The sequence below is a fragment of the Lampetra fluviatilis genome, chromosome 11 (genome assembly GCF_964198595.1).
Source record: "Lampetra fluviatilis chromosome 11, kcLamFluv1.1, whole genome shotgun sequence".
In the NCBI taxonomy this organism is placed as follows: Eukaryota; Metazoa; Chordata; class Hyperoartia; order Petromyzontiformes; family Petromyzontidae; genus Lampetra; species Lampetra fluviatilis.
The window spans coordinates 4,106,404-4,130,432 of record NC_136285.1 but is presented as its reverse complement, the minus strand read 5'-3'; the positions used below and the strand labels follow the sequence as shown (position 1 = coordinate 4,130,432).

Here is a 24,029-nt window from a genome sequence, read left to right as displayed (position 1 = left end):
ACGGTGAGGGTTCTTAAGGCTATGAGGAGAAATATCCTGAGCTGCCTATAGAGATCTTTTAGCGAAAACGCGCCGTTACCAGGCTCAGTGGGAGACTGAATGATTTGTATGCAGGGTTCCTGGTGTCAGCACGACGGCATAGTGTGGTTCTTAATTTGACAAATCAACGCCACAGTTGGGGAACGCACCGGCGTGGGTTGCACGAGGAATGCTGAATCCTCTCACGGCAGCACAGCTCCGTTTGACATCGCAAGCCCAGTGTGTATCTCAGCGGTGCTTTTATGGGCCAGCACAGGTGTGAGGTATTAACGGCGGAGTCTACTGTTGAGAGTTAATAGGACGAGCGAGCTTACATACATCACCGTCTCCCCCTACACCCCCTCCCTCGCGCTAAAATCCCACTACTGGGCCCTTGCCGTTCCCTTCCCCGACTCCCCCCTCCCACTCCCGGCTCCTATAACTACAACCACCGCTGGAGCTCGCTGGCATTTATGAAAGAGTGAAACCATTTGTAATGCCGTGAATTGGTTTCCAAGCTATTAGCCCAAACCTTTATCTGGTATGAGCAGACCACACACACACACAAAGATCTCCCATTTTAGCCTTTCGACTGTCACGACAAATTCTGTTAGCTGGCATTTATTAAAGCTGGCTCTGTACAACATGAAAAATAGGTGAGTCCAACACCACAACCAGCCACCTTTATTCCTCCCCATGTTCCGAAGTCGACACACCACATCAGGCGCTCTACTAATGCTGATTTGACCTTGGAAGAGGACCAGGACAGATTGCGAGAACTGCTCGCCATTGATGTGTGACCCCAGGAATCAAACCCAATTTGCTGGGATCATAGCAAAGTGTGAGGACTGATACGCCCCCCCCCCTGCATTGTGCCCCCCCCCTCCCCCGTTCCCTTCCATCCTCGCAACAGCGGCTTTTGGCTCGCCATCGAACAAAGACGGTCACCGCATCGCGCGCGTTCAGAATGCGCTTCTGCGGCCGTCTGGAACGCTCTTTCGTCCTATATTAGGAAGCCACTGGAGCTATGCCCTTTACAATCATCTTGATTGAAAATGTATTTCTTTACAAGTGCGTTTTGTGTTTAGTTTGTTGTCCTTCCCCCCGCACCTCCAATTTGTACGGTTCGTGACTATTTTAGCCAGTCTATTATGAGAACAGATGATGCTTTTTAGTTCGTAAGGATGTATTAACGTTGGCGTAAAGGAGTGGCGTTGCCAGGATCGTGTTTATGTCTGGCAGGCTCTGTTTACTTGTGGTTTATTTTGACCACGTTACTGCTCCATGTTGCTGTGAGTCGACATTGGGGTAGCACAGGATGGGTTCACAGACCAGGGATCCATACCTGCCTGGGTCACGGAAAATCACAGGGGAGTCCACGAATAATCACAGCAACATTTACCCAACGCATACACGCAAACTGATGTGAAAGAGCATGCGTTGATTATTGTTAATGGCTCACGGAGGCACGTTTAGGCGAAACAAAGTCAATAACGAACCGAATATATAATTCAATTTGAGACGACGCACAATTAAATATACACCGTGATAATGTGACTGTCCTCAAACGTTTATATTCAGATTAATTAAACAACCAACGAGTAAGAGGGCTAGGAACAACAAATGCTATTGCGTTATGCGTTTCCTCTCTCTATATATATTTAGAAATATACTGACGCCTGCCATGGGAATGTGGAATTTCAACCTGGGCCGCCGAAAGGAGATGAGCAATGCTCAATTGCTGATGTGTTCACCGAGATACTTTTGACTCATTTTATAAAAACGGTACATACATTGTGTATATACATACATTGCCAGCGTGCAAAAATGCACCAGCAGATATCTGCCGCAGCCATGCGTGTGTACAGTAAACCAAACCATGCGTTGGCATTCAAGTTAATCAGTAAACAGCCTTGAAGTCTGTTCAAAGCAACGCGCTCAGCATGCATGCTCTCTCGCCGCTTTCGTGTGCAAGAAAACAATTACTTATGTAATTGGGAATAACACAAGAAGGTACCTTTGGGATTCTCTGGGCTGAGTGTTAATGTGTCCAAAGGTCACGGGGACAAAGCCACCTTCAGGATTCTTCAGAGTTCAGTGTTCATGCTCAAGGCTCAGAGAACTGCATCGATATTCGTAACATTCTTGGGGTTCACTTAGATATGGTTGCCCATGACCGAAGTCACCTTGAATGCATGCGATATTGTCGGGTCGCAGGAAGATAAGGAGGGCTGAGCCTTGGTGAGCTATTGGGATAGGCGACCAGCAGTGCACACCAGTTGTGCAGACATGGGGCTGCGTGCTGCACGATGGCCAAGGGGTGGCAGTACAGCGATGTGCTCAGTCCGCAAGGAATCTTGAGACTCATTGAGGCTTCCCTTCGTAATTCATTGAGATTATTACGCAATTATTATTGTCAATGTCCGAGGCACACAGAGGCACGTTTAAGGTTCTCTGTGTCCATATCCAAAACTCACAGAGCCACACTGACCTTTGCATGATTCTCAGGCGTCATTATTCATGCCTCGGGACCACAGAGATATCCTGAGACACCTTTAGAATTATCACCGTCCACAGTTAATGGCGGAGGCTCGGAGAGCCGGGCTTCTAAAAGCAGGAACTGTAGGTGAACGCTCGTAGAAACCAAATGTTAAATAAGGCACCGATCGGCCTTTTGTTTGCTTTCAGCTTTTGCCGTGCAGAAAACTCCCGGAGCGTTCCGCTTTGAACTCGAGCGCTTTTGAGCCCGCTTTGAAATTCACAGAGTGAGCCACCAAGCGAAAAGAACACGTGGGGTCAGTGCAGGCAGCGCTGGTAGAGTGACTTGCCACTGTGTCTACATCACCGTAGGCACAGGTGCTGGTAAATCCTGTGCCGTTACCAAGTTTTCAGAGTGTAATCAGACTATCATTATTCAGAGTGTAATCAGACTATCATTATTCAGAGTGTGCTATTTTTCCAGCCATAGGAATGCAGAATTACCATGAAGAGGGTGGGCTAATGCCCACCCTGGGCTGATGCCCACCCTCTTGTTAAACTTGAGCAGGGAGACACTTTTGTCTTGAAAAATGGATGCGATGAGGTCATCAATTTGTGTTACTTTGAAAATACCAAACACATGGTTATTGGGATTAAAAAAGGGGGGGGGGGGGGGAATTATTGTGTTGTTAGCTTCCGTTAATGTGAGAACAGAAGTAGGCAATTAATATACAGCGTCATACAAAGCCCGCAAGCATATTGCAGAGTGCTGTCATTTCCGAGGTAAAAAAAATGAACGCTAATTTAAATGCCGACAACATGAATCTGTCCGGCCAGGTGGCGCTGTGGTTTTGATTGCCCGGCCAAAAAGCCACGAAGCTTGCGAGTTCAAATCCCAGGCGGCGGATAAACTCACCCTCGCATCCCGGTGAGCTCATCGAAGTGAGCACCAAGTTGTGGGGGCGGTGGTCATCCCTTGGCCCCTGCAAACTGCTGGCATTGCTCATTTGGGCCGGACAGACCCCCAGGGGCTGGACAACATCGCCACTCCTCAAACCTAGCACGGCTAGCGATGGGAATACTCTCCCGTCGCATTTTTCTCCGCCGTTATATTTCGGCCACGTGAGCGGCGTCGTGCCAAGAGACGACATCCACTTCGACGGCAGTGCGTGAGAGTATTTTCCCATGGCACGGTAGCACAGCAAACACTCCTCAACGAATTGACGTTTTTTTTTTAAATCACAATAGGTGGTAAATGTTCAATGTGCGTTCACAAAGGGTGTTCAGTGGAATAAAAGCCAAAGTGTGTGTTGTCCTCAAAGCAGAAATACACGCAGCTGTTTAGTTTTAATGTACGTCCTCCCAATTATAATAATCCCAAACACGCCGCTGGCATAATGTGATTACACAAACACACTCGCGTTTAGGAATTCTTATACTGAGCAGCAACATCAGTCAGAGGCCAGCCCAGGAAAATTACATCACCATTATACTTCTGATATCACTTAACTTCAGTTCATCTCTGTAACCACAATTGGGGCCACACAAAGAGCGATTGTCAATTGAGCCATTGGTAATTGGTTCTTTACCCTTCTATCTGGCAACAAAACTGACACCTTTTTACAAGGAGTCATGTTTGCATAGACCGCAATACCTGCAGTCATAATACAAACAAAAGAACATAACTCTGATAATGTGCACTGTCCTTGAAGTTGATTGGTCCACACCCGAGACAGCTTTCCTTAGAGCCTAGTCTCATATGGGTTGGACCAGATGACGCCAAAAGGCGCACAACTCAAAGACAATGCACCATCAGAGTATGAGAGCTCGGGGCAAGCATCTACACTATGGGAACCTCATTTGCCAGTAAAAATATGATAATTGTTTTTTTACCCTTCTTTTTACTGGCAAATGAGGTTCCCATAGTGAGCCATTGATGTTTGTTGGATTAATCAAACTCGGTGAGAAATACATGTAAATAATTTAATTTGCATTTAGTGGTGAGTGGGCTAATACGAACAGTTCACCGCACTCAATAACCTTGTTTAATCACGGGCAGCTGAGCCTGGATTTGAACCCAAGTCGTCAACAGTGAGAGGTACGACCCAGCAATTGCTTGCTCACGCCACTGCTCATGCCACTCCACTAGAGGGAGCTCTGGAGAACCCCAATAGAGGGTCTCTTCCCCACAGGCCAGATGTCTTCGAAGAGATGGGATGCAAGTACCCACACTTCACACCACCGCAGCTAACCTACCAGGCGAGGGGGGAGATAGAGATGGGCGGGGGGGTCGATTTAAGGAAAAACTTTCCCCGTTGTTTCAGCTGCCGAGGTTGACCCGGCGACCTCTGCATCGCAAGTTGCAGTGCGTTAACCGCCACTACGCCACAGCAGCAGCATCGCCGCAGCGTTGCCACCTTCGTAATTGCCGTGGTGCCCCCATCACACACAAGTCGTCGAAACTTGGTGCCCATTGTTTCGACTGCCGCGCTCTCGCGTACGCCAAGATTACTTTTGATCGCCGAGCGTGGCGTGGAGCGGTGGAGGAAGGGGGGTGGGAGGGGGGGGTTTGGGTTGGAGTGCGGTGCCGGTGGTGAGTGGGGGGGGAAGTGAGGACTCACCTCCTCCAGCAGCTCCCGGACCTGGCGCCCCACGTCGTCGAGCCGGGCGAGGTGCGCGGCGGCTTCGGCGACGCGGTCCCTGCGCGCGAAGTCCCGCACGGCGCTCGCCACGGCGGCGATTCGCCGCTCCAGCTCCGCTCGCCGCTGCGCCAGCCCCGACACCGCCGCATCGTGCTGCTTCTGCAGCCGCAGCTCGCTGAGCGGCACAGGGCGAGAGAAAGAGAGAGCGAGAGAGCGAGGGAGCGAGAGAGTGGGACGGGAGAGAGAGCGCGTGTGAGTTTGAGGGCGGGGGAAGGAGACCTGCCGGCAGCCGTTGCGCGATGGAAGAGGAGGTGGGAGGGATGGAGGGGGTGAGAGAAAAGAGGTGCGGGAGCTTGTGAGGATTTTTTTTTCTTTCTCTCTCGGAGACGCCTGTGGGAAGCACTGAATGGGATTCTAAAGCAGATGGGGTCATATACACGCCAGGGAGAAGCTGCAGCCTCAGGGGCTCAGGGATGAAAGTGGCTCCTGAATGATCTCAGGCGTGCGCGAAGAAATGCCATGGCGTTCGAGGCAGAGTGCTCTGCCTCGAACGCAAGCAGAAGGTTCCAAGAACAACTCCCGATTGCGATCAACTTAGTGGTCGATAAAAATTAGGTACCACCTTGTGGTAATTCAACGGTGGTTTCATTCAGCGTATATATTCCTGTGGCGCACGCCGTAGGAACGTGAGATTTCCACCGCCTCGCATCAGCACGGCTGGCTTGAGCAGGGAGCCACTCTTACTTTTGAACAGGTAACCTCGGGCAGGCTTCCTGCGGTCTGTCTTCAGAGAGAGGTGATACTCAGTAGTCTGCATCGCCTCTCGCAGTGGGTGAGGCAAAGGACAGCGAATGAACTATTCACACGGTAACTTAACGGTCACGGGTAAACACGATTGGCGATTGTCAGTCTGGCTCTCGCAGCCCCCCGGTGGCTGCAAGGGTTTGTCTGAGAGCGAAGGAGACAGACAGGGTCACAGAGGAGGGAGGCTGCTTCCGAAACACGGCCACTGGGACCGCGCAGGAAGATGTGGGTTATTTTTTCAACGCACGGCTAAATAATTAATCAGGGGGCACCGCACCAATTAGGGACGCGTATAACGGACCACGAGGATACGGTCTGTGGCGGCGTGAAATAAAAAAATCACTGGAAGCGAAGGGTATTTATTAATTCCCACGCACGCATGATAACAGCAGATATCCCTTCGAGCCCAGAACTGCTTGTTCGCGAACGTAACGTTAGCTAGAGCCTATGAAGGGTGACACCCTGCAAGAGGCGGGTGCACCTCATTGTGCCACTCCACCATGCGGCACTCATAGCTCGTGAAGTCAACTTGGTCGGACAAGGTCAGAGACGCAAATGTCTAATGGTGTTGGTGGAAAGCAATTAAACGTGAGCCCTTTTATGGTCGTAGGTTAGCGTAACGACTGCCGTGTTAATGATGAACCCCACGCCAGACGTGGGAAATGTGTAAAATTACAATAGCTACGATGGTGTGATCAACAACGTCGAATGGATATTTTTATGATTACAAATACGCGTGTCTACAGATAAATACGTTCACCTCCATCGGAGGCCAGTCTCATAAAAAGACAACCACTCTTAACTTCGCACAAACTGGTACTTGTTGTGTGGACTCAGACACGATGATCGTCAGAGTCGAGTCTTTTAGGTTTGTCTAATAACATATTTGTTTTCGCTTGCAAATCCATCTGTGTAAGGTGTTTCCGCCCCCCCCCCCACCCCCCCTCGCATATATAATGGTCGTTTTTAGTTTTTCTTCGGGTTTTTTTGTTCAGGGTTTTATTCGGTTTTATTCGAGAAGGGTTTGTTACGGGTTGGGTCACATTACATGTGAAGCGCTGCGAGGCCTTGGCATGGATGGTGCTGTAGAAAAGCAATTTTAGGCCGCTAATTGTATTTATTATTTCACCTCGCATCTCTGAATGGCAGTGGTTGTCATACACAGAGACCATGGGAATTGATAGTTTCCACGATTGGCTCAGGTACCACCTCTGCACCAAGATTTTACAGGAAAAAATGTGGAGAATAAACACCAACATCCCAAGTGACGATGCTCTTCTCTTAACCTCCGATTAGCACGGTTGACTACGTACGGTGCGAAAGAAGTTCGACATACGTACATAACCCATAAGAATATATTTTGATACTGTCAAGAAAGTTCGCATGTTACACGTACATAACACTGGCCACATATTCGTGTTCGTTCAAATCAAAGCAATGCACTGCATTTTTTGGCATCAAAGTGTATCTCCGTTGTCGCCGCTTTAACTTTAGGATTCGGGGCCCGGCAAAGCGCTGGGCACACACGGCACGCCTACCTCCAAGCAAGCTGTGCTCGGAGTGCGCTAACCTTGTTGCTACACGGCGGCAGTGCAGCTACTGTAAAGCTAGGTAACTCCAGCACTCGCAAGGTCACTTCTTTGTTGCGGAAATTCCCGAACGCAAAGGGCATTGCCCGTAAGCTATCGGCATGCACGCGTGCATAGCTGCCTGGCCACCTCTGTTCCTCGAGTCCAGAGCAGTAGCCATGCGCAGCGGTGGTGCGGTGTCGGCCATGCGCAGGTGGTGCAGTGTAGGCCATGCGCAGCGGTGGTGTGGTGTCGGCCATGCACAGGTGGTGCGGTGTCGGCCATGCGCAGGTGGTGCGGTGTCGGCCATGCGCAGGTGGTGCGGTGTCGGCCATGCGCAGGTGGTGCGGTGTCGGCCATGCGCAGGTGGTACGGTGTCGGCCATGCGCAGGTGGTGCAGTGTCGGCCATGCACAGGTGGTGCGATGTCGGCCATGCGCAGATGGTGCGCACGATCGACTGTTGTGCATCAATGGGGAAGCTGAACGTGATTTCCTGAGAACGTATGGATACTTTTCAATGTTTCTGGTTCATCCAGAAAAAGAAGAAAAATTCCAGGAGGGTCTTTTGTCGGTACGTATGGCCAATTCCATTTTTTTTTTTACGTGGGAGAAAAATCAAGAGTTCCTGAAGAAAACCCATACTTGTGAGGGGATAGCACTCAAAAGTCTGCACGAATGGGTCATGAACCTATTTGCTGTACTGTCATTAGGAAGCCACTGGAGCTGTACGCGTTTAAGTCTATATTGAAAACTCGTTTCTCTAGAGCTGCTGTTCGTGTTTATTTCGTTGTCCATTCCCCGTACCTCTGTCCAGCAAGGTTGGCTACGTACGGTGCAAACGAAGTTCAGCAGACATTTGCAAACATTCCCAGTTTGAATGCCATTGTTACTTTACGTGGTGAGCATGGCCCCGTGGTGTCGATGGAGTGCTCTTGCCAATAGCATCTGGTAACCCAGCAGAATTAATTTAACAAACCTGACTCTGCCGATGAGACCTAAACGGTAAAAACCAGTCCAGAGTTTGCTTGCTTAGACAAAACACTGATGGATAAGGCTGATCTGGAAATCCAAGAGGCCAATGGACTAAAATATATTATTATTATTTATATGCGCAGACAGAATAGAGTTCCGCTTCATTATATATGCATTTTCAACTCCATCCGTTTGTTAATCCTGCAACACACGATTGAATCTGTGCGATCCACAAACCCTGCCGCCAAAGTGTGGGATTACAAATGCCGCGCCACCACGTCTGGCGTACAGGAGGAATGGGAGTTGTGAATTCCCAACGACTTAGGGCCAGGATAATGCGGCAACGTGTATGGGAGCCTCCTCCCACCGAACACAGCCACAGGTCACGTGAATACAAACTTGCAGTGGCTGGGTGGCTCAGGGACTAATTCCTTTGTCAGACTCCTGAGCCAACAGCACTAAAATCTCTGGAATTCCAGACGGTTCCATGAGATAAAAAAACACATTGGTGTGTGGCTTTTAATCGCTATGTTCAGTTTTCCAAAAGGCACTCCAACCATCTCCACAGGCGGCCGCTGTGGAGATGGAGCTATGAAGTCACCACGTTTGCAGGAGATTGATGAATTGTTGAAACATTGCGAGACAGTGAGAGATAGCGGTGGCTTGAGGATACCTTCATTCAGCAGTTGATATATAATGGAAAATCTTGATTTGAAGCTTTCGTGACTGCAGGAATCCATCCTCTTTGGTTCTTTCGGTAAAGTCACGTAGGTAGAAAAAAATAAAAAAATAAAAAATATATATCACGACGTTTCGATCGCAGAAAGAATGTGTGTAGCTTGGTGATTACATACTCGTGCCGTGTCTTCAGCTGCTGAACAACAGCTTCGTTGGAAATAAATAACGTTTTGTGCGAAAGCGAGATTCTCAGTTGCCCTGCCGCCGTAGCACCGTTCGTGACTTCACTGGGATGTAACTTCCCGCTTGACTCACAAAAGATGTTTGGGTCAGGCCACAGAATCATCTGGCAAAATTTCTGCCATAGCACCCTCTGCTACCTCCTCCACTCTCCGACTAATTCAATTGGAATGCGTGCAAGCGCTTAATTTGATTATTACTATTGTTTCAGCTCACTGGTAAGCTTATCTTATCTGATACAAATTTATGTAGTGCCTTATTCCAAGGCGTTCTGCAAAAATTATACAAATTGTACATACGATGATCGTGGTTGAAATAAAGAGTGGGGTTCTTAATAAAAGTGGTGGTGTTGCTATGGTTACCGTAAGGATGACAGGTCGGGATGCTTAAGGAGATATTGGGGTTGGTGTCGTAACAGGGGTAGTGATAGGCGTTGTGATAAGGGTAGTGGTAGTGAAAAGGATAGGGGTAGTGAAAGAGGTTGGGGTAGACATAAGGATAGTGAAAGGGGTAGGGGGTTGAGGTAGGGGTTGGGGTAGGGGTTAGGGTAGGGGTTGGGGTAGAGGTTGGGGTATGCATAGTGATAGGGGTAAGGGTTGGGGTAGGGGTTGAGGTAGGGGTAGGGTAGGCCTGCTCGAATCTAGGGGGCCGGGGCAATGAGTAGCAGCAGTAGGACGGGCTAGGGGAGAAGAGATGGGGGTTGTTTTAAGGAAAAAACAGAAGCAGGTCAGTGAGGACGACTGTTTCATGTGCAGTGGGAGTTGCTCCCAGTGAAGGGGAGGAAGAAGGGGACAGGAGAGAGCGAGAGAGCGAGACTGGGCGCAGAGTTGGGGAGGCGCAGAGAGGGACGGTCGAGACTGGGAGCGTAGTGGACGGGATGGGGCAGAGCAGCGAGAGATGAGCGAAGCAAGCTGAAGAACAATTCTCACGACCTGAATTTAGCAATTAGGTCCGCAACATTTCCACTTGATATAACGCCAAGCGTCATCAGGGAAATCCAGGTGGTTGTAATAACCAAGTGGCATGGGTTACATTGGCAAGGTGCTCTTCATCGAGTTTGCGTTGTTTGGGTGGTGAAGCGTCCGAGTGGACATCGGGTACACGGTGCCGTCCTTCACTCGCTGCAGAATCAGAATGTTTCATCAGAGTGGAGGAATCCGATGAGCTATGAAGCTCTTTCCCACAGGTGTCCCAGGAGTTTAAATGCGATCACTGCGCCACACGGTGACACACAGCAGTCCGCACGGCCCCGACGCTCAAGCCGCGGCCACGCTGGAGATTTTTCACGTCCGTTGTTAAGGCGGGAGCACTCCGCTACATCACGACGCACGGCGCACGACGGAGGTCACCCCTCGTCGCCCTACGCAGCCCAGTGGCGGAGACGGAAAATCTGAAAGCGTTGATTGGCGTCAGAGCGCCGTGAAGCCGGCAGCGAGAAATTGGGACGGTGAAACGAGATGTTTTGTAGAAGAAGAAATTTGCGTGCATCGGAATCGCACTGCGCTCGCTGCGCTCCAGCAGCTTCTTGCATTCACGTCCAATTGTGAATTGTTTCTCTCAAAATTCTTAAAAAAGTATGCTGTTAAAGAACCCTATTAACTCTTCCCCGTTAGATCTCCAAAAGCGCCGTTTGTTGCAGGCTGCTTCGCATTTTGGGCCTTTGGACCCTGTGCTTTGATCAAACGGCATTCATGTGGTGACGCAGTCACTTGAGCAGACTATGCATTGGAGCGCTGTCTGGTGGCCAGATGAGAGAGATTCACTGGACATACATAATAATAATGCAATGTATAAAGGTGAGTTTTTAAGTTTCTCTTGAAGGAGGCGATTGAGATGATGCTGCGAATGTGCAGAGGGATAGCGTTCCAGACTGTTGGGGCTGCCACCGAGAAGCAGCGCATAGACATGACCATCCTGGATCTTGGAGGTCGTGAGTCACGCTGCGCAGGCATCTGCCGTGTGCCCAGTCATTCAAGCCTCTCAAGCGCTGGCATTGTTCCCTGACAAGATTTTGCTCAGTTGTCACTAAGGGTGTCCAGAGTGAACGCCTCTTTGCCAGGTGACTTGATTGGATTGGGCAAATGCGGTATGATTTGCGACAAAAGGACAAACAAAAAATGCGTGCAGGACTGACTCCGTAAGCGCTGCTTCCACATCGTGATCTTCACAACATCGTGAGGGATCGTGAACCCAAAGCGGGCAGTAATGAGTCACAAGCTGTGACCGCGGTTTCACGAAACAGCGCGACCCATGGATTTTTTTTGCCCGATGCAACGTGGTGGTTAATTGAAGAGAATGGAAGCCGAGCGTGGCTAAGAGTGTTTCTCCTTCTATTCGTAACACGAATGATCACACGCATTGGCTTCGAATGTTTAAGGCAGCTCATAGTGACAAATGCCTCGATTTCATCATGACACTATGTATAAAAATATGTCTAATATTTCCTTTTTTCACCGTAGAGGCATTTAAGTCCAGGGAGCCACTAGTGGAAATTCCACATTTCCATGACAGGGACCTGTTTCGACTATGCTGGAGGAATGACGAGCTGAGTTGAACTCGAACAGAAATACCAACTCGCAATCTGACACCAACCTACGAAATCTAAATACTGTCGTAATTATTGGGATAAATCATTAATTGCATTCAGTCTCTCTATCTTAGCATGAGATCAAGTGATCTCAGCCGCTATACTGTGTGCGTGTCATTGCGTGTTTGCTATGTATGCGTCAATTAACACCCTGGGCACCATTGCAAATGAGATATTCCACCACAAGGGATTTACCAGGTGAAATCGTGGTCGTTTCACACTCTTTCTGCGAGGCATTTTTTGGAAATGTTGAACCAAGACTTACATTGTTTGTCACGCCACCAATGCCGCACATCCCAAATGGCCGATGTGGATGTGAATTGAAGCAGGAAGCTGTGATCACATTCCTGGTGGAAGTGTTTCCAGGAGAGGGCTTGCTGTGTGCAGACACGCCTGCACGTGCGGCGGCATCACGAGGAAGCAGGCCAAGCATCTCGAGGAAGCCAAATGGGGGATTGATGATACGTGGGCTCAATTTGGTCAGGGAAATAATGGGGCTTTGTTAAGAATACTGATAGCGTTCTCAGAATTATCCCACCCCTGGAATGAGCCCAGTCATTCTGGGGTAGATTGTGGAAGACCAAGAATGGCCGTGACCCAAATAATTGTACAGATAACAACAAAAAACTCAACACATTAATCAATAACGCTGCATTAAAAGGGCAATGGCCCTCCTTGATGGCACGTGTGCTATGGAGGGACGAAAGTGGTGAGTTATATGTTTGCTTTGTATACTTATGCAACACTGCCAACGTCACTAAATAATTAGCCTGACAACTGCACGGACTGGAGGAAATCCTTCAGGTGACCAATGTGTTAACGGCGAGACACCATTGACGCACCGGAGACCGCCACCCATGCCGCACGGGCAACGTTATCTCAGCCGGAACACACCGCCGGTCGTGTGTTTGTGTTACGAGGGATTCTCAAGATGACGGCGAAGCGGCCCGACTGCAGGGCGCGATGATGGCGGTTGTAAACGTTCTACTTGGAAGGCATTTCCGCAATGACGTGAATTGCGCCGGGATCGCACGGAGAAGCCGGCAATAACGGTGAACTCGCCAGGAATGCGCCTCCCGTTAACGCGTTTTGAATTAAGAGGCTCTGATGAATCCGAGTTTCTTTTGGGACGTCCCTCAACGCAGGAATCCACAGAGGGCAGAACTCTTGCCTCCCCAGATAGAATCTGCAACTTGCCATTATTCTAAATTAAGCATTGCCTCCCCCCCGTGTTTATTTACTCTTGCCTACGGCTCGTAATCTACAAAAAGGAGTACGTGGAAGGAGTTGGGTTAAGGGATGAGCAAAATAGGGGAAAAAAGAACCGGGCTCACCGATGCTGTCGTGAAAGCAAAAAAATGAAGTCGAGTGCAAATTGGCAGCAGACGACACGAAGAATAGCCGGCCGTGAGACGAGAGGAGACCGAGAGGGGGGGACGAGACCGCAGCGGGAGACTGCCGCAGGGAGACGGCGTCGCGGAGTTCGGAGAGCGCTGCTGGCAAGGAGCCACGAAGGAAAGGGAGGAATGGGAGAGGCAGTGGGGGCGGGCGGGGGGGGCATTTGACCAGCGGTGGGAAGTTGTAGGCTGACAAGAGCAACACAGCAGCAGTGGCGGCGGCAGCTTGCTGGAGAGTGAACCACAAATGAACCACAACGCCTCGCCGCTCTCGTCAAGGAGCATAAACCAAACCGTTCGACCTCGCAGCGGCCTTTGGCGAACCGTCGAACAAAGGCGGTGGCCGCATCGCGCGCTCTCAGATGCGTTTCTGAGGCCGTCTGGAACGCTCTTCCTTCCGATGTTTAGGAAGCCACTGGAGCTATGCACTTTTAAATCATCTAGATTGAATACCTCATTTCTTTAGAGCTGCCTTTTGTATTCAGCTTGTTGTCCTTCCCCGCACCTCTAATTAGCATGGTTGACTACATATGGTCAACATACATACATATGATTCGATGTTTCAAATTCAGGGGCTAAACTGTTGTAAGAAATGCAGTCATTAGCATTGTAGTAAATGCTATAGTTTTGCACCTTTTTCAAATTACATCACAGTAACTGGAGCCAATTAGACCGTTATTACATAGCTACCTTCATGACTGCCACGGTTGATGTGTGTTGTGACTCTCACTGTCGCTATTCGCACTACTTCTGTGTATGTTTAGATACAGAAAGAGGAGTGGGGGGGAAGAAAATTTCACATGTTGTTTCTTGTGCATTTATCTGCAGCCTCTTTTACATCTCCTGTTAAAAATCAAAGTCAAGGGCATTTCCAAAGTCGCCGCGCGCGTCCCGATGCTCCGTTGGCGGCCAATGCTCCACTGCTACAAAATGCACATATATATCCTCATCGCGCATTCCCCACGAGGAGAATGCTAAAACAAAATGACGAATATTGCCCGCGCACGGCTAGCGAAGGCATATGAACCATGTAGCAGCAGAAACAACAAGGGCATGACAAAAGCAATCAATGTGGAATTAAGTGCAATAAAATGTACGCCAGATGAGATTTGCTTCACCTGATGTGGCCCCTTTCAACTCGTGCCTCTGTTTTGTTTCTGTGGGTGCACGACGCTGCGATGACATGTGGCTTCGTGTGGCGCAGCCACACTTCTCGAATTCACACAAAAAAACCTATTCATTGGCACTGTGACACTGCCTCGAAGATTAAAACGGACATGTGATATGGTTAGGCTTTGAGTCTGCGACCGATCTTTTAACATTAGACAAATTGTTTGGCGATGCTGCCACCGCTGCTGCAACATTGGTAACGGCGCAACAAGGACAGTTTACAAAAACCCAAATGCATTCGTCAATAACGTTGCCTTGAAAGAAAAAATATGGACCTCGTGAAAAAGAACCATTGCCTGAAACGTCTACTATTATATGTTTCTTATTCTATTATTCATTTGAAGGCGGTGTTTGTGACAGATGTTTAAAAAAAATCACATGATGCTAATTGGCCCACAAAATGAAGTGGATTTCTATTGTTAAGTTGAGTTGTTGAAACTTTTAAACATTAATGTTGCTGGCGAAGATATTTTAAATGAGGGTCGCTTGTCTGAAACTGCGGCAGGAGTTCTGCCGGAGTAAAGTTGCGTTTGTCTTTGCAGAATTGGTCAAAACATTTAATAAAGTACTTGACATTGCACCATGATTATTTGCAATGAAACCCTTTACTCGTGGTGCCACCACCATGAGAAGGGCAGGTATATGCCACGGTGGCAAGATGTTAAACACCTCTCCTGGTATACAGAAGGTTGTGGGTTCAATCCCGACCCTAACGATGCCTGTGTATTTGTAGTTTGCATGTCGGCCCTGTGGTCGCGTGGATTTTTCTCCAGGTCCTCCGGATGTTTCCCTCCACATTTAGAAACATGCAATATTTGACCGCTATAATTTCCGCATGATAAGCCACTTCGTTGAGCTATAATTTGTGGCCAGGTCGCTTCTGAAAAAGAGCTACGTATCTCAGTGGGCCTTACCTGGTAAAATAAAAAGTAAAAAAAAAATTGAGTCAAGGGAAAGGAGAAAGGAGCGGGAAAGAGAAGGGAGGCTGGGACGGAAGTCTCCACGACAGACAAAGAGGGCACGGCTCAAGATTAGCAACAGGAAGAAAGGGAGAGAAGGAATGACCGAGCCAAAATGTCGGGGATGAGAGGGTTGTGAGGGTGAGAGGGGAGAAAGAGAGAGGTGAAGGAGAGAGAAGGAGTGAGCTGCACGGAGCAGCGTCTGCTTTCACAGGGGGCGGCGGGGAGAGGGGAGGGGCTCAGAGTGGGGGTGGCCGCACAGAAGCCACGTGACTTGCGGGAGGCTTGAACTGATGTTGATATGTAGATGCACTTTGTTTATTTTGGACATAATATTTTGGCATTTCTTCTGCTCAAAACCTTGCAACTGCTCTTCCGATAGAATTGAGGCTATGCTCAAACAAGTAATATAGGCTTCGAATGGACACACACGCATATTATCTGCACGAAGGGAGCTTTACAAATTTGAATGACAGTTTAAGTGAAGGTTAGTTACACTTGCGGAAACGGTTTGTTGATACATCTATTATCCTTTGACCGTTAAGGGCACATAACCTCTAGTTAAAAAATGTCTCTCACTTTGTACTGTGCAGTCTAATGTTTAACTACACCGGGAGGTTTGTGCAGTGAGCCGTGGCTGCTGAGTTAAACCTCAAAGAGCAATGCCCCGTTGTTTACTCGCAGATTCTCAAAACTTTCCTGGCACTCCACTTTTAACTTGAAGCAATTGCGTGAACAACGTTAACGTGCAGTGCCATTAGCACTCGACAATGCAGCTAAACGTGACTGCTGAACTCATCAAATCCACAATGAAGCGGGAGGGGGGGTACCCCCATTGCATAATTAGCACATCCGATTAGCACGTACGGTGCGAAATAAGTTCAATGTTCAACAAACACTGCAGTTGAGCAGCGTTTCCATCCTGTGATCTGTGACTTATCATCCTCCGTATCACAGGCAATAGCATTAATGTGGTTTTGCCACTCGTCGTATCCAATGTGCATGCAGCTGAAGTTACAATCCCACACATGGCTTTTAACATAAATCGCAATCTTATTGCTAAAGGCGGGCCTGATTAAACTGACAACCCTGTGTGGTAAGGCTGCAGTTGCTTGCTCACCCCACTGCTGGCAGAAGCTCGAGAGAGCCCTCCAAACGGGTGTTTGGCCTCCTCTTCCACACTGGTCAGGCATCTTGAAGGTACCCACATTTTATTCCACCGCACGTGACCAAACCAATTGAGGGGGGTGTACTAATTCACACTGCCCGGCGGTGAACGGAGGCGATGGGAGGGATTTTAGAAATATGCGCCATTGTTTCAACCGTCGCGCCAGTGAAAATGGCCAGAAGTGGTGACCTCTGGATTGCAAGTCCGGTGTGCTGACCATCACACCGTCGCAGTGTCTCTTTGTCACTCAGTAATAACCCCACTGACGCAGCTACGCTTACGCGGGTCTCCCTCGTCCTATCAGTGATGCGGCTCAATGAGCCCTTACACATTTTAATGTCGAGGCAAAATAATCCTATTGATATCTTTAAAAAAAAAACAGAGTCGCTGGGATATGTCACGTTTAGAACTAATGGATTTAGCATAAAGATACAAATGACGTATGAAGCTGAGACGCATTAAAATAGATGTTGAAAGATTGACTTATATATGATCAAATGAAGCACATCATGGACACATTATTACATAAATTGAATTGAATATTAAGTGTGTAAAAACAAATGACAGCCAGGCACGTGAACGAGGAGGGGCAGCCGAGCGAGGCACCTGCAGCGGTGGCTGCTCTGGCTTTGTGCGTGGTTGCCGTGCGATCATTCCAGGCCAGCTGGCGCTGCGGAAGTTTGCCCACCTCGATCGGAAGCAACGAGTTGAACTCCCACTTAGGGGTCGCCCCTTATGGGGTGTTTAAATGAGTATCATTTTGTGGGATCTCAGCAGTGATTTTTTTTTTTTACTCAGGAGACTGGTTCCCAACAGAGGAAAGTGGCATTTTAACCACTATCTCAGGACCAAAAAAGGGTTGCAATTGAGAGAAAGAATGCGGCAGCAGAGAAGTGAAGGAGACAGATTTCAACCTAAGGTGGCTTAGGTTGGGAAAAGGGGATATTTATAAAGTGTTCGTTGCTAAAAGTGACGGGTGAAATAGTGGTGATAAACTTGTTCCCGGAGCCGACAAGGTGGATAGTGTGGCCACGGGAGTGAGTTGGGAGAGATCGACAGATTTCAAGAGTGACTTGGAAGTTGCTCGAGATGGAAATTAGACGCATTGCCAACCTGGATTTTGAAATGACCAGCAATGCTTGGTGGTGAGGATAGACACACGTCCGAGGTGAGATCTGAAAAGTAGGACGCGAAGAGCGGGTTTGGACGTGGTGGATGGCAGACGACAGAGAGTTCGAGGTTCGTGGGGGGCCGTGGGAGGCGAAGAGAGAGGGAATGCTCCACAGACGCGAGGAACACGTTGGGAATTTATGGTGGAGAATTTAAAAGTCAGATTAAGGGATGACAGCATATCCACGGCTTCCCTACAGCCAGGGGGGGGGGACTACTTTAGAGCTCACAGCGTGTGTGCCAAGTGTCATCGCTCGTAACATTCACGGAACACGCCGACAGACAACGCTTCTTACCTGTTGCGAATAATTGGCAGGATTCGCACGGGCCACGAGAAGGTATTCCCATTCAGGATGAGGTCCTCTTTTGACAGGTACGTGTAGTCCATCAAGAAAAGGAGGTTGTCAGCTGCGGTCTCTAACCTCTCCTGCCAAAAACATAAACCGGAGGAGCATTCAAAAGGCGTTGCTGTTCAGTGCGCACACCTCACGAGGAGGATTATATTAATAAATAATAGAGAGTGTAACGTTGCAGCTGCATGGCACGGAAATAATTCCGAGTTTTGTCACCGCACCATGGAGTGGCAAGAACACGTTTCAGCTTGGAGATTGAAACAAGCCCCTCGCTTGCTCATGAATTATTCACAGACGGCGCGGCCTGTCGTTGCGCCGTGCGCATTGCAACGTCGGCGAAAACGGCAACAACATGACGGCAACGTCAATTTACACCTTTAAAGTTCCGAAGAGGGCAGCGATCACTCGCATTTTCATCGGTCGAGCAAACCGTTTCCATGCGAGCCGGAACCTACGCCGCTGTTGAGAACTTAGCGCAGCAGAACTGGTCCCGCTAAACAAGTTACCAAGGTTAAAGGCACGGATGGCCCAAGGGCCCCAACGGAGAGGCGTGGTGATCATTCGTGAATGCAACACAGGCTCCTGAGTGTCTAATCCCGGCTTCCTATCAAAAGTATTGTGATATTTACCAGCGCCTCATGAGTATTTCTTCATATTTTGTGTACGCTACTTGGGGTGTTGATGATTGAGGCTCGTGGCGAGGACCTTGGATGAGGCATTGCAGTGCTTTGCAGTTATTGGTAGTGAGACAAGACAATGGGGTTTTTAAAAAATAACTCATCGGGGTGGAGTTTGCAAATGCATTTGCACATGCACATGCAGTGAGTGGAATGATTTGTGGATGTAGGTGGCAATGCACATAGAGCAGGGGTCATGTGAATGCAGTGCATTGGCGTGGAAGGTGTTTGATGAACTACGTGCATCAGTTTGGCAGAGCAGGGAGGTCAAGTCTAGCGTTCAGAGATGGGTGTCTGTGTGTAGGCCATAGAGCTGCACTCTCTAGCAAAGTGACAAAAATAAGTTTCTGACCTATGAATTGAGGTGTATGCAGAAGATTCCAGGAATTCCACGGCAAGACAGAGTAAGCAAGCTGGACGTGTGGCGTGCAACATGGCAGGAAGAGTGGGTCGCGATCGGTGGGACGTGTGAGCAGTACGGAGGGGGGGCGTCCCCCGGGACCGGCATTGGAGTGGCACTCAGAGGTCGGTAGTCAAGGAGAAGACCTATGATCACGTGGTGGTGGTGGTGATGGTGAGACAGTAAGTGCAGACCCTTCTATCTATGTCAGCAGGTATCGACTTTACAGCAGCTGAGGGGACCTCACCCGAAGGAAGGAAGTGATGGCAAGGTGTCATGGGATCAACAGTATTGATCATGATGATGACGCCTATTTTGTTTATGATAACGGCCTGACATGTTCCCGTCGCGTCTCGCAGCACGGCCAGTTTTATTGGACTGCTCCGTGAAGCTGCGACGCTTCGTGTGCCCCAACCCACACACACTTTGCATTCTGCAGCAGTCGGAAGCTGGGCAGGGTTTGCTGATGGGGCTCTGAGCAAGAGTGAGATGGACCGTGTATCCCGTGTCATGGACTCTTTTTAAAATTCATTCTACGATGGGGGGGGGCATCTTGGCTTAAACAAATTAGCTTGCTTTGTGAGTGAGTAAAACCTATTTGAGTTGGGTATTCATATACTGGATATGTATTTGCTTACTATGTGTGTATGTTGAACTTAATTCTAGATTTGAAGTTTTCGTGACTGCAACTGTCCATACTCTTTGTTTTTTTTGGTAAAGTCACGTAGGTAAAAAATAAAATAAAAATAAATTAATCACGACGTTTCGGAGGCAACACAAGCTTCCGTCTTCAGGTGGCACCGTCACAGCAAAACTACTGTATCAAGTGATACAGTAGTAACAAGTGATACAGTAGTAAAATATAGTCAACAATTCTCAATTACAACATTGCCAATATTCATAGAAAAAAAAATCACTTTGTGCCATCGTTTTTGGTAGAATGGTAGCCATTGGTTGTTGCAAGCCAAGGCAAGACATTCATATAAAATCTTGATTCTGACCTTTAAGATCTGGCTTGGATTATCACCACCCACTTGATTTTGTGATTTCCCGACTCACGATGTTCAACGTGCCAAAAGCCTCCATCCGCATTTTAACGTCTCTTCTTCGGACCACATGCACGAAACTTATTTGGGAAAGACTTATTTTTAGTGCGGCTCCAGCACCGTGACCTTTGTGGAGTGCTCTTTGAGCGACTGACAGTCCTTTATTGTTCCAATCCCAACTTAACGGGTTTTTGTGAGCGGAGCTAAACGAATGATGTTAAGTCACGTGTGTATATGATTTTGACGTCACGTGTGGTTGCACGCGGCAATGTTTTTTACGGGGTTATTTTGTGACATTGGCTCAGGTCTTTCTACCAGTGCGGCTTGGTGCATTATACGTTTTATTGACTCCATCAGCTCTGTATGCATGACTGCGGCAGTAAATGCTTTGAGGCCCTGCGTTAAAAGTGGCGTGCGTGCGTGTTTGTGTGTGGAGAGAAACAATGAAGGCAGGTCTGTTACTGTGAACGGGTCTCTTGATGGTGGAGCCGTGCATTAAATCAAACTTATATCGAAACCAGACACTGGCCAATTTAAATTTCCGCGCATATTTTTTTTCAGGACCTAAAAAGATATATATATCACTTGGCAATTATTCCATTGACATCAGTTACAGATGATCAAAGCGTTGTTTCATCCGTGGAGTACAGCAGCGCCGCAACACCTGGCAGGGAACGCGTTCACGCGAGAGACACCACATGCCGCTGTTGCTTACGTCTAACGGTGTCGATTCAATGAGGATCCTCCTCCACCCGCACGCCGAGGAATTACTAGAGAGCAGTGCGTGACGCAAACACGTGGTCAGTCTCAGTGTCGTTTACACTTTAAGAATCTTGCATAGCCTCAGGACCACGATGACGGTGTGAAGTCCGAAGCAAACTGAGGAAATAACAACGGCTGTTTTATTTTTATTTTAAATGCCCGTCGAGGCCAAGTGTACTGAGAAGTGTGATGGGAGTTTGAAGGTTCAGTCATGAGTGGCAGTGTCAAAAGTGTGGATTTCAGGTGCACCATTATAGTGCCATCTCGTGACATGAGTGGGCTACAATCGCGTTAAGTCCGCAGAATTACGAGCACGATTGGCCACGTAGGATGCGAAGGAAGTTCAAATACATATGGTGATCCTATGAGCATACTTGTAGACGGAGGGATATCCGAGTGCACATTGGATACACCAACAACAACCGCCATTCGCGCTAGTGCCAGGCTATGTGCACGTTGAGGCCATGTGAAGTGTCGAACGCCTGCTGGCAGGAGGTCACGGGACAGACCCAGGTGCCACGGGTCGACTGACTGAGACGAGTAGCCGATGCACCACCTGTGCCCCCTACTGTGCCAACTTGCTGTGCTTTAGCCACCTGGCGCTCCGCTCGTTGTTGTGAGCGTCGCTCCTCTGCCCTCCGTTGTTGTTGGAGAGCGACTGCCTCCAACTGCCCAGTAGCGTCCTTCGCGAGCTTCCTCCAAAGAGGCCGATCTTGACACCGCTGGTACCAGTCATCGGCAAATCCACTCAGCTCCACATCCTCTTGTACCACATCACTCCACCATCCCTGCCACCCGTGTAGTGCTATGACTGCACCACACAGCTGCAGAGTGAGGTATCTAAGCAGCGTCAACATTGTCCGACAGCCCCAACACTAGCATAGAGTCTGAACACTATCCCACAGCCCCAACTCTGACCCACAGCATCAACACTGACCTACAGCCCCAACCAACACTAACCCACAGCATCAACACTGACCCACAGTCCAAACCAACACTAACCCACAGCCTCAACACTGACCCACAGTCCCATTCAACACTAACCCACAGCCTGAACACTGACCCACAGTCCAAACCAACACTAACCCACAGCCTGAACACTGACCTACAGTCCCAACCAACACTAACCCACAGCCTCAACACTGACCCACAGTCCCATCCAACACTAACCCACAGCCTGAACACTGATCCACAGTCCCAACCAACACTAACCCAAAGCCTCAACACTGACCCACAGTCCCAACCAACACTAACCCACAGCATCAACACTGACCTACCGCCCCAACCAACACTAACCCACAGCATCAACACTGACCTACAACCCAAACCAAGACTAACCCATAGCCTGAACACTGTCCCCACAGTCCAAACCAACACTAACCCACAGCATCAACACTGACCCACAGTTCCAACCAACACTAACCCACAGCATCAACACTGACCTACAGTCCCAACCAACACTAACCCACAGCCTCAACCCTGACCCACAGTCCCAACCAACACTAACCCACAGCCTTAACACTGACCCACAGTCCCAACCAACACTAACCCACAGCATTAACACTGACCCACAGCCCCAACCAACCTTGACCTAGCAGCCTCAACAATGACCTACAGCCCCAACACTGACCCACAGCCTCAACACTGGGCCACAGCCTCGAGTTTAACCCACAGCACCAGGTGGTGGCCCTTTGACCAATCACAGTGCACAACTCAAGTAATGGTGTCAAACCATGTAATGGGCCAGGTGTTTTGACAGAAGAAAACCGGCGGCTTTTGCAATTTATGGAATCACACAAGATGTATTGCCATGGATCAATATTTCTTTGATAACGTAATAAAAGTAACAACAGTTGACATCCAAGGTGCGTCTTCCTGTAGGAGGATTAACCATAGCTCATGTCCGACAATGTTACATGCTGCCTTGGGCTCACGACATGGTGGCGACAGTACAACAGGAACGCCGGGAATGCAGTAAAAATAAATAGTTCGTTCATTTAGATGACGGTGATAGTTTTCACTTTTTCTCACAGAGCAGACGTGTATGAAGGAAGCAATGAAACAATATGATAAAGGTTCACACGGTTCATATATAATTTGAGACAATCCTGAAACAATTCCCCCTATCTGAAGGGGGGGTTGGAAGAGGGGTCCCTGCACGTATTGAAATTAATATGGCACGCATTAATGTATGCTATGCTCTGTTTACTGTTTACTCAACAGCGATTTAAGCTGCTGTGTAATCATGGCTAAACGATCAGTATCATCGTATATTATTGTGGTGTCACGGTGTATTTATTACATTACGTTGAGGAGGAGTGGAGGAGCAGTGGTGGCACAAAGGTTAACGCGCTGCGTTTATAGAGCCTAGTGCGCTGAGTTTGATTCGTGACCGTGGCTAACATTGCTGGCATCTTAACTGGTCCTGGACCCCCTCTTTACCAACCTGCACTGACCAGCGAGATGAAGTATGGCCTTCATCCAGCAGTGGATTAACAGGGTACGGTAGATTATCATTAAATTAAGAGGCTTGTTGAGAGCCTAACCATTCAGAGAGCCGCAGGAATTAGCGGATCAACAACTTTGATTGCTATTACTCCCACAATCCATTGCGTGTGTGTTTACTGTGAAAATGTAAATGCCAGCCCTGAAATTGATTTCATGAGCCAGGTTTTAATTGTAAAACTGGGGACAAGAATGGCAGAGCATTAAAATGCATGAAGATTGAAACCTCGTTAATATATTGCATCAGCTTCCAAACAATATCAAAGGAAGATCAAAGGAAGAGGCCGCCATGACAAGGCGGCTTTATTCAATCTACGGGTTTTTTTTGTTTATGCAGTTTTACATGTATTCATAAAACATGGGTTTAAACCGAGAAAAATGTCACTAATCCTCACATGTAAGAGGTTTACTGCCTGTGCATACATACTTAGTTA

At 48.5% G+C, this 24,029-nt stretch overlaps 1 protein-coding gene across 10 annotated transcripts in view; it reads right to left on the bottom strand.

Moving 5' to 3' along the window:
* Window positions 1–24,029, bottom strand: part of LOC144934736 (dynein axonemal heavy chain 3-like) — an 864,594-nt gene that overhangs the window by 449,679 nt on the left and 390,886 nt on the right. For all 10 annotated transcript variants that reach the window (XM_078860821.1, XM_078860816.1, XM_078860817.1 and 7 more), the window contains 2 exons: window positions 18,149–18,279; window positions 5,118–5,313 (listed from right to left, as the gene is read on the bottom strand). In XM_078860821.1, the coding sequence (XP_078716947.1) occupies window positions 5,118–5,313; window positions 18,149–18,279 (327 nt within the window). The remainder of the gene's footprint in view (window positions 1–5,117; window positions 5,314–18,148; window positions 18,280–24,029) is intronic.